The 15393-nt window shown below is 36.3% G+C and overlaps 2 protein-coding genes across 2 annotated transcripts in view; both read left to right on the forward strand.

Annotated features, from left to right (window-relative positions):
* The window catches only part of LOC138326390 (uncharacterized), a 74051-nt gene that overhangs the window by 29252 nt on the left and 29406 nt on the right, over window positions 1-15393 (forward strand). Inside the window, exons 14-21 of the mRNA XM_069272500.1 lie at window positions 2489-2780; window positions 3106-3291; window positions 3860-3943; window positions 7168-7289; window positions 10531-10572; window positions 11705-11749; window positions 12944-13033; window positions 15068-15211. Of these exons, the coding sequence (XP_069128601.1) occupies window positions 2489-2780; window positions 3106-3291; window positions 3860-3943; window positions 7168-7289; window positions 10531-10572; window positions 11705-11749; window positions 12944-13033; window positions 15068-15211 (1005 nt within the window). The remainder of the gene's footprint in view (window positions 1-2488; window positions 2781-3105; window positions 3292-3859; window positions 3944-7167; window positions 7290-10530; window positions 10573-11704; window positions 11750-12943; window positions 13034-15067; window positions 15212-15393) is intronic.
* On the forward strand, window positions 5397-6969 carry LOC138326302 (uncharacterized). The gene is made up of 4 exons (XM_069272420.1): window positions 5397-5660; window positions 5785-5881; window positions 6136-6259; window positions 6397-6969. The coding sequence occupies exons 1-4, from the start codon at window positions 5578-5580 to the stop codon at window positions 6687-6689; spliced, it is 597 nt and encodes a 198-aa protein (XP_069128521.1). The 5' UTR covers window positions 5397-5577; the 3' UTR covers window positions 6690-6969.

Below are 15393 nucleotides of genomic sequence, written 5' to 3' on the forward strand. Positions count from 1 at the left end.
ATATATACAGACGGCTTCTAGGTTAATGACATCATCATGGTATATATATATACAGATGGCATCCAGATAAATGACATCATCATGGTGTATACGTGTTGCTATGGCGTCAGTGCCTATTGGTAATGAAATGTTTTAATATGGATACATGTATTTATGCTTCCACTATCTCTATTGTACTACCTTTTAGTTCTCTTTTTTAATTAAAATCCTGATGTGGCCTTGTTTTATGTTCTTAGCAATATACGTGACTGACACAAATCAACCTTCTCTGTGTTCCGTATACACTTATGTACGTACAACGCCAATCATGATTATTGATTGTATTCATGTGTAACTGCAATATTCTACGTGTAACAGTCGGTTTTACGCCTCTGCTACACTTTTATTATATTTTGTTTAGAAATAAAATTTATATGTATGTTATTGATGGTTGGTTATATTGTAATTTGTAATAACTCAAATTTTAGGGCCCAGTGGTTTAAGATCTCTTGCCATATTATCACCTCTGGGTCAAAAATTTGAATCCTGTGTGATGTAGTTGTAAGGTACTGACTGCTGGTTGGTGGTTTTTCTCTAACCTTCTAAACCTGGCACGTCATTAAATGAAACACGTCATTAAATGTGTTGATCATGCTGCTTTTAAAGGGACAATTCAGTCTTAAGAGTACATTAAAACTTGCACATATTTCCGAAACAAACCAGTTCTTATAGAAATAAGATTATTTGGTTTTACTGTAATATGCCAGAAAAACCTACTGTAGTAAAATGTATGTGAAATGTTCAAGCGCCATTACACATAGTCTTGTATGCTGAACCTTGACCCTTGCCTGTGTAGTAAAGAATTTTTTGTTTAGAACTACTCAAATCGCTCTTACAGTTGTGTTAACATTATTAGATGCATGTTCTTGTCTAAAATAATTTCATCAACTCCTCAGTGGTTATGTATTGCATTTGTTTAATGTGAGTGACTTGGACTCGAGTGTGGGTACAGCCTACATGTTGTACCTGCTTGATCGTCTTGATCAACGATTTGGAATTTCAATGATATTAATTAAAATACTTAACAATGTTGTGGAATTTGTCAATATTTTTTGTCATATGTTTCATAAGGAATGTAGACCAATACATTTATGTCATATTTTTCTTTGTGGTTATGTAACAAATTAGCCTCACTGAATTGTCCCTTTAAAGGCCTACTACGGTTCTAATACAGCTTTTAATTCTTAGATTTCAACTATTAAATGAGTTTGGCATTTTTATAGAGTTCCCAAATTTATTAGCATAATTACCATTAATACAACACTTAAAACTTCCTGAACAATTCTAAACAGATTAAAATTGTTAATTTTTAAAACATGGGGTGTCCTTAATACCAAACAGTAGTTGTCTATCAATAACGCCACATCGAAATGAACCCTTGTCTGTTAACATAAATTGACACAGAGAACCTTGCATTTGTTGAGTATTTTCATCTTAGGCCATGATATAGATGTTCTAACGTTATAATTGTTATTTATCAACTTCCTCAAGTCGCACTACCTTCCCGAAACAAAAGATATTATCCAAATAAGGCGCTGTGATTAGGACGATGGCAGGATACATAAGATGACTTGTGTTATGAAAATTAACGTTCAATTCCTTGTGGTCCAGGAAGTAAACCAGAGTGACCACAGCGTCCATGTGTCTCACAATCAGTAGGGCAACCTGAATGATGAGTCAACATCAGAAAACGGCCGTCAACATACCCCTGATGTCAGGAAGGTAGGAAGATCCAAGGGATGACATCAATGATGTATAATGTGGGTCTTGATAGATATGATGCAGAAGAGAGAAAACAACCAAAGAATAGGAGGCAGCAGGAAATAACAGGCATGAGGCAAGATTTGAGACGACTTGCAAAATCATTCAGATGTGCAACCGGAGAAGAGAGATCAGCATTGTCAGAACGTCGACAAGGTTGAAAGGGAAAGATTGAAACTTTAAAAAAAAAGAGCTGAAAGGAGTGTACGAATGAAGGATAGGGAAAGAGCACACTCAAGATTCACAGCCAACCCTTTCCAATTTGCATCACACCTTCTTGGCAGCAAAGGGTCTGGAACACTGAAAAAAGTAGGAAAGCAGTAGGAGGTCGAGAAGCATCTGCAGGACATGCACCGTGATCCTACGAGGGATGAGGTGCTGGAGCTCATTAGGATGTCATCAGGAAAGCGAGAACAACATAATCACCATGTCCCTCATGGCATCCTTTATAAAGTATATCAGAATTGCTCGAGGTTGACAAAGTGACTATGTCAGCTCGCGAGGATAGTATGGAGACGATGAAAGCTGGCTAACTGTTGGCACCATACCAAAAGAACAATCTGAGACACTCAATCAATTCCGGACCATATCTTTATTGAACATCGAAGGAAAGATATTTCTGGTAATATTTGCGAAGAAAATGACAAATGACAGGCTGCATAACAAATACATCGACATCCCTGTACAGAAAGGATGGGTTCTATGTGTGTCAGGATGTGTGGAACATACCAGCGTCTTGCCGCATATAATCAGAGAAGCAAAAGAGATGAAAAGGGAGCTTGATGTCATTAGGCTAGATCTAGCAAATGCATACGGTTCCATGTTGCAACTTACACTGAAACGGTCTCATGTACCGGAGAAGACACGACATCTGATTGAAAGCTACTCTGACATGCTAGAGCTTAGCTTCATCAGCCCACGACTACAAAACATCTTGGCAACCCCTAGAGGTTGGGATATTCACTTGCTGTACGGTGTCAGTGAGTCTTTTTACTGCAGTCATGAGCCTAATGGTAAAATCAGCGGAGAAGATGAGTAGGGAACCACGGATGAGAGCTGGAGTTAGACAACTACCAGTAAGTTATGGATGACATAACCATCAGCACAAGACAGTCAAAGAGGCAATATTGACTCTTCGGGAAAATGAATATATCATCGTTATGGCCCGTATGAAAATATAACCACCCAAGTCCAGAAGTCTTCTTCTGGAGAAGAGAAAGATAAAAGAATGAAGCATTCAACACTGCAGAGAAAACCATTCCAGCAAGATGAGTGCATGGGAAAATGTTTTGACGACTTACTCAGCGATACTGTCAACGTTAACAACACAAAGCGGCAGAAATGGATGGCTACTATCGACAGAAGTGGCTTACCAGGAAAATACAAGACCTGGATATACCGACATGGAGTATTACCAAGGGTTCTGTGGCCGCTGTTACTCTATGACGTACGTACCAATGACAACTGTCGAGGCAATTGAAAGGCTGGCAAGTAAGTAAGCTGCAATTTCCTCTAACATCGTTGATGGAAGAGTTCGAGGTGACAAATGTCAGTCAGTTACTCATGCTGAGGGACAGTCGGGATGTCAAGGTGAGAGAGGCAAGAGTAAACACCAGGACTGGACGTAAATAGTCAGCAAAGAAGACTATGAAAGAGGCAGAATCACAACTTCAACATGGGGACATCGTTGAAACAGTTACTGTGGGTAGACAAGGGCTTGGAGTGACAACTGGGGAAAAAATGGAGAAATCAAACCAGGAGAAGAGGAGACATCTTGTTTAAAGGGAAGTTCGTACAAGGGAAGAACAGTCACGAACGGTTAGAGCTACTGATATGAAGAAACAAGGAGTTGGCTGAATTGGGAAGGCGCTTGTCAAAAGAAATTGTCATGGAATGACATTTGGTGCATGGAGCCTCAGAGGCTGATTTTCCGACGACCCAGGTTGTAAACTCTTAGGAAGACCGGCCAATTTAGAACATATCCTCTCTTCTTGCTCAGTGGCTCTAGTAGATTGACGGTATACCTGGCGTTACGACAAAATTCTTTTTGTACTTGCAGACACTCTAGAAGGCAGCAGAAAGAGACCAAAGAGGGACAAAAGCGGCTCGAAATTCATTAATTTCGTCAAGGCTTGGGATCAGAGTGTGTTGCCGACAATTCTCTCCCACGACTTGAAACATGCATAATTATGTCAATCCCATTTACAAGAAAGTTGACAAATACAACCCAGTAAATTACAGACCAATATCACTCACATGCATCACATGCAAATAAATGGAACACATCATCACCAGTTCCATCCTGTCACATCTGGAAAACAACAATATGCTACATGACCTTCTAGGTCGTGCGAAAGTCAACTGGCCACATTCATACACGACCTTAAAGTAAACCACAAAAGAAACACACAGACAGACATCGTAATCATGGACTTATGACAAAGTACCACACAAACACCTCCAGTAAAAACTCAAATATTATGGAATTACAGGAAACACACATGCATAGATATAAGATTTTCTCTCACACCGCACCAAGACAGTAACACTTGAGGGTAAACCCTCAGGGAACCTATCTGGGTCCCATTTTTTATTAATATATCAACGAACTACACGTATACATGAAACACAGCATCCTTAGCCTTTTCGAAGACGATAGCATCATTTACAAGGCCATATACAAACAAGAAGACACACAAAAACTACAACATGACCTTGACAACGCGGGGCGATGGGAACACGACCGGCTCCTACAATTTTACCCCGACAAGTGCAATGTCATATCCACTACCACCAAACGTAACAAAATCCACCACAACTACACTCTCCATAACCACTCACTTGAACACGTCAAACACAGTAAATACTTAGGTCTCACATTACAAAACAACCTTCAATGGGACAAATACATTAACAACATCACCGCAAATACAAACAGAACCTTAAACGAAACCTCGCCATCAATTCACCTCACATCATCAGATCCAAACTAGAGTACTGCTCCTCTATCTGAGACTCACACAACACTGGCAAAATCCAACAAATAGAAGAAAAAAAAAAAACACACAAAAAAACCGCAACGCATAGCAGCACGATATGTACACAACATATATCACAATACTTCTTCAGTTACAGACATATTATACACACTTCAATGGCCAACCCTACAAACACGCCGTTTACAAGCACGCCTCATTCTTTTATATAAAATCACACGCCATTTTGTTGCCATCAACCCAAAACACTATATAACACCTGTTGACACCCGCACTAGACATAAACATCCCTACGCAAACAGGCACATCACAGCCACAATCCACAGGCACATCACAGCCACAATCCACAGACCACCACACACTGGAATCTCCTCCCTGTGGCAATCGTACAAAACACTACACAGTCACTGGAGGACACCAAGGCAAATATAAAACGTGTAGCCCTTGAAGTCCCCACCCACAAGTAAACACTTCATTTTTATCTTGCTTTTACTCTTATCTATTTTTATCTATTTCAGCACCAGTAACACAAATTGCACAGTACATAACCCCCTCCCCACGCCGCTGCGCAGCCAATATGTCAATAATCATCATCATTGCCGGACGGCACCATCCATAAGAAGAAGAATCGTATGACGTCACAATAGATGAAAACCTTTAATCCCACTTATGACATCATATACAGTGTACCAGTTGCTAAGCGGTTTAGCAACGGCGATGGCGGAGATGATAAGTCTCTCCCCTAATTTTTGTATTAGTTGTTAAAGCTTAGTTTACCACGATGGATATAAGATTATCCATAATACTCGTGGTAATGCTGAGTGCCATCCACCAAGGTCCGGCTACTTACAAGGACCTTATGTGGTAAGTTTTGCATCATTTTCTTAAAAAGGTCTGCTTGAAAATTCAAACGCGGTACTAAATTTATGAATGATTTAGACATTTCAGTATAAGATTAACTTAATATATTTCGCTATTTGTTGTACAGTGTGGAGCGCGAAACAGGACACGCCGAAAGACTGTTTCATTACTTTGCTGGGGCAGAAATTGAGAGAAGATGTCCAAGGCAAGCCGATCTGTTATGGGTAAGCATAACATTTGAAAATGAATAGAAATAATAGTAATATAAAATTGATGTCAACAAGATCATCTGTTTTAAGCACAGTGGCATTTTGTTTTTTTCTGACATAATAATGTGTTATATTGTTATCAGTGTACGTACCAGTGTGATTACCATGGAAACAGTTATATGAACAAATCAGTGTAAAAGGACATGTTTGTGATGTTGATGGATGATTCTATAATGTGATTGTTATATAGCATCAATATATAATTTCAGCGAATGGTGAACGAGGTATTTTGTAACATCCTCTGTATCCTGGTCACCTTACTCCTGGGTCACGCTCCACTGATTAAGAGGAGATGGTTAGCCATGGTTACCAAGTTACAAAAATGGAGAACCCGTATGTATAATATCCATAACTCGCATTATTTTCACACTTGCCATGCTAATAGAAAATTTGATCAAATTCACATCTCTGGTTTGCGAGATCATTTTATCCAAATAAGATCTGACAAATGTTTTTTTTTTCTCATACAGGTCCTAGATTATGCCGCCATTGTGGTACTTCTCCGTGTCAGGTGAAGAGAAGGTCTCTGTGGAAGCCCTCTTGTTCCAGGAAGAGAGACGAAGCCAATTTCAAGGAGCGTTCAAGGGCAATGAGGCTATTCCACTATGGCCTGGAGTCGTCCGTGGTCCTGACCAAAGAACTACCTCGAGATGACAACTATTGGCAAAGGAAATTCTGTGACAAATTTGAGGAGAAGCACATGGTCCTATTCCCTCTCTGTGTACAGCGCCAAATAAACATTTGGTTCCCTGTCCCTCGCTAATTGGTGATGATGATGATGTGGAAGAGGAGGAGGGAATGAATACTGCTGCTGCTGTTGAAGATGATGGCGATGATAATGATAATGATGATGATGATGATGATGATGGCGATAAAGATTATGATGATGATGATGTACTTTATATAGATTATATTTATGATGGTGCTTCTGATGTTGATGATAATGTCGATGATGATTATGTTGCTGCTGCTGCTGCTAATGTTGATGATGATGATGCGATGATGATGTTGATGATGTTGATGATGGCGATGATGATGATGATGATGATGATGATGATGATGATGATGATGGCGATCGATGATGACGATGATGATAGGTTGTTGCTGCTGCTGCTACTGATGATGATGGCGATAACTGATGATGATATGATAATGATCTTTAAGGATTATGATGATGTGATGTGATGATGATGATGATGATGATAAGGCGATTTAATGCGATGATGATGGCGGTGATGAAGGATTGGGTTATGATGATGATGATGATGATGATGATGATTATGACGAGGATGAGGAGGAGGAGGAGGAAGTGGATACTGCTGCTGCTGTTGATGATGGAGTGATGAGGAGTGTGATGATTGCGGTTATGATGATGATGATGGTGTACATTAGATGGATTGTGGTTATGATGAGGAGGAGGCGGTGGATACTGCTTCTTCTACTGTTGTTGATGATGATGATGATGTGATGATGATGTGATGATGATGATGATGATGATGAGGATGATGATGATGATGATGATGATGATGATGATGATGAATACTGCTGCTGATGATGATGATGTTGTGTTTTTTTGGTCATTGTCAATGCTTTCACGAAAATGCTACGAATGTTTAGCGTTTATAATTGTTTAAATAAAAAAAATAAGATATTGTTATAGACAGCTGGAGTTGTGTTACTTGTTAATTGATCATCGTTCTGAGATCTGCTAGTGTTTCAGATCGATCCCAAGTTGTACATTGCAAAGTCATCATAAAAAGTTACCAGCTTGTGTAATATAAGATATCTGAAATAGATTTGAAGATACTTTGCATTTTTATATACCATAGTAACTCCCAAAAGAACTGAAACCACGAAAACAACGCACTTTTACGCAACAAATATTTGATGTTAGACAGTATATAAAATATATTTGTCTTAGATATTCAAAATGGATGGTCCAAACACTGTAAAGTATTTAGCAGTATTGGCTAGCTTTTCTTCAGCACTTCTTCCTAACCGACTTTATCTTTCCTAATTCCTCCTTTGGCACCGCCTCACTTTTGGCCTTGAGTTGAGCGTTCGCCCCTGTGAGGAAGGCTCTGGGTTCTGTCCCCTGGCCGAGACACACCAAAGTCTATAAAAGTGGTAGTTTCTGCTCCTGCTTAGCGCTCAGCATACAGGGAGTGGGACGACTGGTTCGCCCGTTGTCAGTATAATGTGACCGGGTGGGGTGTGTTGTTTGGTGTCTTCGGCGGCATGCTTCAGTGATATAGCACTATAAAAAGGGCAGCAGTTCCACTATACAAGAAGACATAACACGAACATACCGCAGTCTCACAAAACAAGCACCTCACACTTCACACACGCTACTAGCCCGAGATACTCTGACCATGGGACACCAGGCTTAGACATTATGACAGATATATGTCTGGTTAGGGCCAGAGCGCGTTAAAGTACTCGAAAACTGGAATAAGCCGACACCGTTTTATCGGGCCAGGTACTTAGATAATGTCTAAGTCTGGTGTCAGGGCCAGAGTATCTGGGCTAACATTGCTACACACCTGCAATACTCCATTAAACGAGTGAACGTTCTTCATAAATGCAAGCTGTACTGAAAATATAACCAAAACTGTGATGAGACATTGACTCACTTTATTCGTAACAAAATGTTCCAATCGAATATTACGGTGACTGGGAAAGGATGATAATTCTCTTTCCTGGGAAAAAATGTCTGGTTCTATGTCATGTCACTCAACAGGACATCAACTTGTTGAAAATGTATTAATATGGTGTTCATTAGAAAAAAAAAAAGCCTACACTTGTCTTAATTTCTCACTGTTACCAAGACGATTGGCTGTTTTTGGGACAGTGGTGTAATGCTTAATCTACAGGCTTATGGTATTTGACTTGTCTTAATTTCTCACTGTTACCAAGACGATTGGCTGTTTTTGGGACAGTGGTGTAATGCTTAATCTACAGGCTTATGGTATTTGAGGTAATCTTATTTTTAAAATGGTTAAAAATGATAATTCTGAGCGTCAACAACACGTTTTTATAAAGAACGTATATCCGACTCAGGTTACATAAATGCAAGAGTACTACAGGGAGATGTTTTAGGACCATTTTTGATTTTGACAGAAAAAAATGACATTGTTGAAAACATCTCGCTCATCTGCTGATTGCACCTCAATAATGTATTCATACTCATCTTGTTTGGACTGAAATTCAAAAAGCCCTTACGAATCATCACTGACATGCCACTAGTTTCCAGTACTGTATCTCTATACAGAGAGCAATTAGCCTAATAGGTGCAAAATAAAGACAGCTGCCTAGATGCAGATAACGTCCATATTTTGTCAGTTACAATATATATATATATTCACAACTCACAGCTTACAGTTTTTCATCCACCTGAGTATGAAACTTTCAATCCGGCGACAAAATATATAAAATCACAGAGAAGGCGAATATAATAATCCATGTAACAGTTAGCCTCACTAAATGCATTAGACTTGACTGATTTGGAGAATGGTGGTGGAATTCTTCATAATTTTGTCATGCATAAGTTTTATTATAATGTTTTATAATCTTTCTTGGTTTTATAATATGCCTTTGTAAGATCGCGGATTTTGTTCCCCATCTAAGACTATTTTATGTTCTTGTAAAAACTGTTATATAATGTTATATGTATAACAAAGTACACATATACTGTCGTTTATGGTTAATAAACGGCCTTATTCAATTCATTTCATATGTTCTAGTTTTATATTAATTTGGTTGTAGTCTTACAAGCTTGCCATGGTGAAGGTTCCGTATAATAATATATATACAGCGACTACATTGGTCTGTAGAAGTACACGTACTAATATTAAATACTAACTGCAGATAGAGTCATCTGAAATCTGTTATTTTAGTTCGTTGATCATAATCAGAAACATACACTGTACATAATTGTCCTTATACATGTAAAAATTAAAAGTTCAATTAAAGAGTTAATAAAAAGTATTGAATATAGTGAAGGTCATTAGAATCTTTCTTACAGTCTCTATATAAGTATGCTTCTGATTGTAATTTTTGATAAAACTTGGGTCGTTGTAAGTAGATGCTAAAGCAATTAATGTCGTATTAACAGAAAATAAAAATAAAGAAAGAAAACCAACATTTATTATGATTTTTATTAAAGTTGGTGAATATAAATGTTTTATTGGAATAATTGAGTAATTAAAGATGCATTTACAAAAAAATTATCTAATTTGCGGCATTACTACCATTGTAAAGTTTCTTATTTTATTTTAAATAATATCAATAATAATTACTGAAAAAAAATCCATGACACGTATGGAATGATATCCTAATTGCTCGTGCACCAAAAGCAAAATACATTACTCTATATGTATTTTTGACACATATATACACCATTAAATATAAGTTATTGTTCAAATGAATGGTAATTTCATGTTTTGATGCGGTGGAGCATCTCTAAAGAAATTGATTTAAAAATAAAAATGTAGACGAAAACTGAATCGGGAAAGGGACAGAACTATAACAAAGGACCAGAAACGTGGAGGCTGGAACGTCATAATATTGACCAATGAAATCATCGCTGAACTTTAACTGTGGAGCAGTTCCGGTATACAATGGCGGCCTTTCCACCGCTGGCACAGGTTTGTGAAGTGTTTTTCTCGAAACTGTCTCTCATATAGTGAATTATCAATGTTTAATCGATGCAACGAGATAAACAGACTTTATTGAATTGCATTACGTGCACCTTGTATGTTCAAATATCGCCAATTTATCGATTGTGTTATGACCCCGCTGTCAAAATTGGAAATATGTTAGCAGACGGTTCGGCATAATATTGATGTGTTTCCTCATTAGGATTTTGACGGTGTCGGTGACGACATACTTGGTTAACCCATTCGTAGTTAAGTATGAAATTATTCACATATTGATATGGCAACGAAGCCACGTCGTCTTCAGATTGTACACAAACATTGTAAATCGAGACATTGTCAACAAACTTGACAGATCAACTTGCCCCTCCCCTTTGTTTTTATTTTTGCTGTTTTATTGATTTTAAGGGTTTGTCCTCGTTAAGTATTTAATGCATTTTAAACATGTTTATCTAACCTTTTTGATTGTTTACGTTCACAACATGAACAGAATGTTGGTTAACACAAGTTAACAAGCATGAAATTACATGTAGATTCTACTTTACTCTTGTGATAATTAAATAATTTTCATGATATTATTTCCTTTTAAATTTCTTTCAACATCAACTTTTAAATGATTGGATGGATATAGAAACATTCTGTTGAAAAAATATCTGTTCGCCTTGGCAAATTAAGGTAGGGTACAGAGTCTGGATATTAATTTAAAGTATTTGGACATGTACATACTATATCATATTTTGGAAGATACATTCAGTACTGGACAGATAAGAATAAACATGACAGTCTTCTCAAACAAAACCTATTCAGCAGTTCACAACAATGAGAAACCTGCGAAATCTATATGACCATTGTCATAATTTGTCAATGCAACAATAATAGACATTGATCAAGTAAAATGATAACAGTAAATACAAAGACTGGACATATAAAGATGTAGCTGATTTATTGATAAGAACTTAACATTGGATTAGTGACAAAAAATTTCCACATATATATTCACATTTGTGTAAATATGTAAACTATGATATTAATATAATATAGCCATTAGCCAGAATTGGGACAAACAAAGTATGTTGAATATATTGACAAGAAACATAATAATGATTTAATGTTCTCTTTTCAGATTGCTGGTGCTCATATCGGTGTTTATGAAGGATATTACAAACAGGTATAAATTACACACAAAATGATGGGGCCTTGGCGGCTGAGTGGTTAAGATGTCTCAATATATATATTAACAAGCCCTCCACCTCTGATTTAAGGCAATTTTGTATTCAATAGATACGTATGCAGTGAATTTTTTACTCAATAATTTCATGGGCCTGTACCTTTTCAATATTGGCAAAACAGTACATTGCATCTTTCTTGAAACATATGTATACTTTAGAGAATTTTTCTTTATTTGGGAAAATATTCAGGGCTCAAATTTCAGGTTGTTTTACTTGCTTTTTCTTAGTTGATATACCAGAATAGCAATTAAGTGAAAAAAATATTCACTTGCTTATTTTAGCAAGTGGTTTTTATCAGGGACACGTGTAAAAATGACATAATGATTGTGAAAAATTGTTTTAATGGAAAATATGGGGATACAGTTCTTACTATAATGTTGATATACATATACACCAGTTGATATATTTAGCAAGTGACAAAAAATGAAAAATTACTTAGAGCCCTGATGTTTACAAAAAATTGGGAAAATACAGCAAAATTTTATTCTTGCCCAAATGTATGGTACCTAAAACAAATTACTGGTTGGTATGTCCTGTAATTATAATAAAGTAAACATGCCTTTAATGAAAGGATCAGACAACAGAGAAAATGTTAAGTCTTTTCCATCAAATTAATCTTGAAATGCATATTAAATGCATACATGTATAAAAATATGTATACATATAAAGTGCTTTTCACACTCACTTTCATACTTGCTATTATCAACAAGAAGTGTACAATAATGATGTTTAATTTAGAAAGACAGGCTATGTCTTAATCCAAAACCAAGGAAAATAAGCGATATAAATGAAGATACACTATATGGATAAAAGATATTTTGATTTAATTTTTGCTGACAACATGAATTGGCAAAGGGAGTTAATGATACAATATATATATATATTTCCTTGCATACATAGAGAAAGCTAGATCACAAACTGGGGAAGGTTTTTCATTCACTTGTCTCTTTTATGCAATACATTTGACCCAAAAATTGCCCCAACTTTTGTAATTATACCTGCTATGTAACAATTGTAGACTTAAGTAGTGCACAAAGATATATGTCAGATGTAAATATAATTATAAAGTGATCATTACATAGACTCAGTTAGGTTATGTACACATTTTCTTCAATTTTTGTGTGTTTTTCCAGGCTGATCCTAATGGCACTGGAAGTATTGGGGCCTTGGATGCTGCAACTTTCCTGAAAAAGTCTGGTCTTAAAGATACAGTTCTTTCACAGGTACTTCAAAGTATTATTGATTAAATAATTTTCAGGTATTCAATTTCATCAAATTGTCTGCATAGATAAAAGTGACTCAAATCACGTAGGTTCAGTTCCCTATGATTGTTATAGGATGTATGTACAAGGTATTTTATTTCATTTGCAATCACCTGCCAGAAAACATTTTAACTGAAGGAATTGGCTATCATTGGCTAATCAATTTATTGATTACAATATATGCATGTGCTTATGGTAGCAGCTAGATTATTAATAGTACTATTACAGTTATTTCCTGGGAGTTGCCCACTGGAAGTGAACTGTGGCGTTTTACATGACTTTGAAAATATGTACCCTAAAAGACAATGTCATTTGCATATAAAATAACAGGTAATTTATTATTAGTGTATTCATTTGGAAAAAAACCTTGAACTTATGCTAGTATATTGAAAGACATACAAACTTACCAATATTAATAACTTGGTTAAACTAGTTTGCATCAGTTAGTCACCCTTGCCCTGTATTAGGCATCCTCTAATGGCCTGTGGGTAATAATCCACCGGGGCTAATCGTACAAACCGGGCTACGCTATTTACGCACGTGGAAACGCTTCTTGTACATAGAAATATGTCGTCTTGGAATGCGTACGTGTTAAATATTTGCTCGGTGTTCAACTCATGGCCAAGAATCCAAATATAAAAGTTACCCATTGAACAGTAGAGTGTTTCACCAATGATATACGCAAAATTGATATCTTACTGTATTATACTTTGTCCTGTATTTCATGCACAGTATAGCCGGTATGTCATATCTTGTTTGAAAGTGTGATTTTTGTCATATATTCAAAGAAATGATATTCTATGCGAGAAACAGAGCTAAAGCTGGATTTAGTTCAAGAAATTATCACAAGATATCAATGATTAGGTGACTTTTTCTCGCTGAATGTTACTGTTTCAACTATATTTTCTTAATTACGCATGCGAAAACACTACAGATTGGTATAGCTGTATGCATACGGAACACATGAAATAAAAACATATGAGACAGTGGAAATAACTTCTTAAAGTATAATTTCTTCAGTCGAAAGTTATTTCTGTGATAACAGTACGAACCTGACGTGTAAATTGTGTACGACGTTCCATTAGAATGAAACCGATTCGTCTGGTAGGTCTAGTTTGAGAATTTCTATGTTCTAAGACGCTTATCTGTCATGTTAAAGAATTCATTCTTAGAATGTGATTGGTTCACAGAGTGTAAATGAGAATGTTCCCTAAAACTTTAATTTCGCTCTTTACAGTTTAAGTGTTGAACTGTTTTCATGTGGCTATATAATCAGAATAGACCGAATTACAATAGGAAAACATAAAATGAATTTATTCTTTATACACTGTATTTCAATTCAAAACTATAAATCTTTGCTCAGATTCTACTGAAAAATGAGAAATGATTTAGGAACAATGATGTATCCACTGTATGTTCTTTAGTGTATACCGGTAAGAGTTTTCACATGCGTAATTAGGAAAAAAAGTTATAACAGTAATATTCACAAGAAAAAGTCACCTAATCATTAATATCTGTGATAATTTTATGAACTAAATTCAGCTTTAGCTCTGTGTCTCGCTTAGATATATATCTGTTTGAAAACATAACAAAAATCACACTTTTCAACGATGATATGGCATACCCATCTAAACTGTGTGTGAAATACAGGATAAAGTGTAATACACCAAAAAACATAAATTTTATTTCTACACATTGATGAAACACTCTACTGTTCTGTGGGCAACTTGTATGTTTGGATTCTTGGCCGTGAATTGAACACTGAGTAAAATACGCTCCATATTTTCTATGGAAAAGAAGAGTTTGCACAAGCGTAAATAGTGTAGCCCGGTTTGTACGATTAGCCCCGGTGTAATCGCAATACTTAGGGAAGTATAGTACTTATATCTTAGTGTTCATGGATTTTAAGGAAAAGTAGTCATGGTAGATATATGTGAAGGTTATTACTATGAACATCCATTGATTATAATCCATTGATTAAACCTTTGTTATCAGATATGGGACCTGTCAGATCCAACAGGAAAAGGGTACTTGGAAAAAGTTGGCTTCTTCTCGGCCATCAAGTTTGTATCCATGGCCCAAAACAATGTGGAATTGAATATTTCAAACCTGACATCAGACATTTCTGCTCCAAATCTTGTAAGTTAAAAAAACCTTAAAGTATATACTTTCAACAATTAGGCCATCATCAATGCCTTTGTGATAATATTTTGGAATCATATGATTTGATGTTTGAAAACAACATTAACTGTTGAACCTCATTAACTTTTACTTGTATTAAATATGAAAGACCCTGTTTATTTCAAATAGTTTTGCTGATC

Source organism: Argopecten irradians, chromosome 6, assembly GCF_041381155.1.
Source record: "Argopecten irradians isolate NY chromosome 6, Ai_NY, whole genome shotgun sequence".
Taxonomy (NCBI): Eukaryota; Metazoa; Mollusca; class Bivalvia; order Pectinida; family Pectinidae; genus Argopecten; species Argopecten irradians.

What these genes read in the sequence shown, in the direction of transcription:
- LOC138326302 (XM_069272420.1), top strand. Translation starts at nt 5,578, where the DNA reads ATGGATATAAGATTATCCATAATACTCGTGGTAATGCTGAGTGCCATC. An exon ending in ACTTACAAGGACCTTATGTG is followed by an intron (nt 5,661 to 5,784) that starts GTAAGTTTTGCA and finishes TTTGTTGTACAG; the next exon opens with TGTGGAGCGCGAAACAGGAC. An exon ending in GGCAAGCCGATCTGTTATGG is followed by an intron (nt 5,882 to 6,135) that starts GTAAGCATAACA and finishes ATATAATTTCAG; the next exon opens with CGAATGGTGAACGAGGTATT.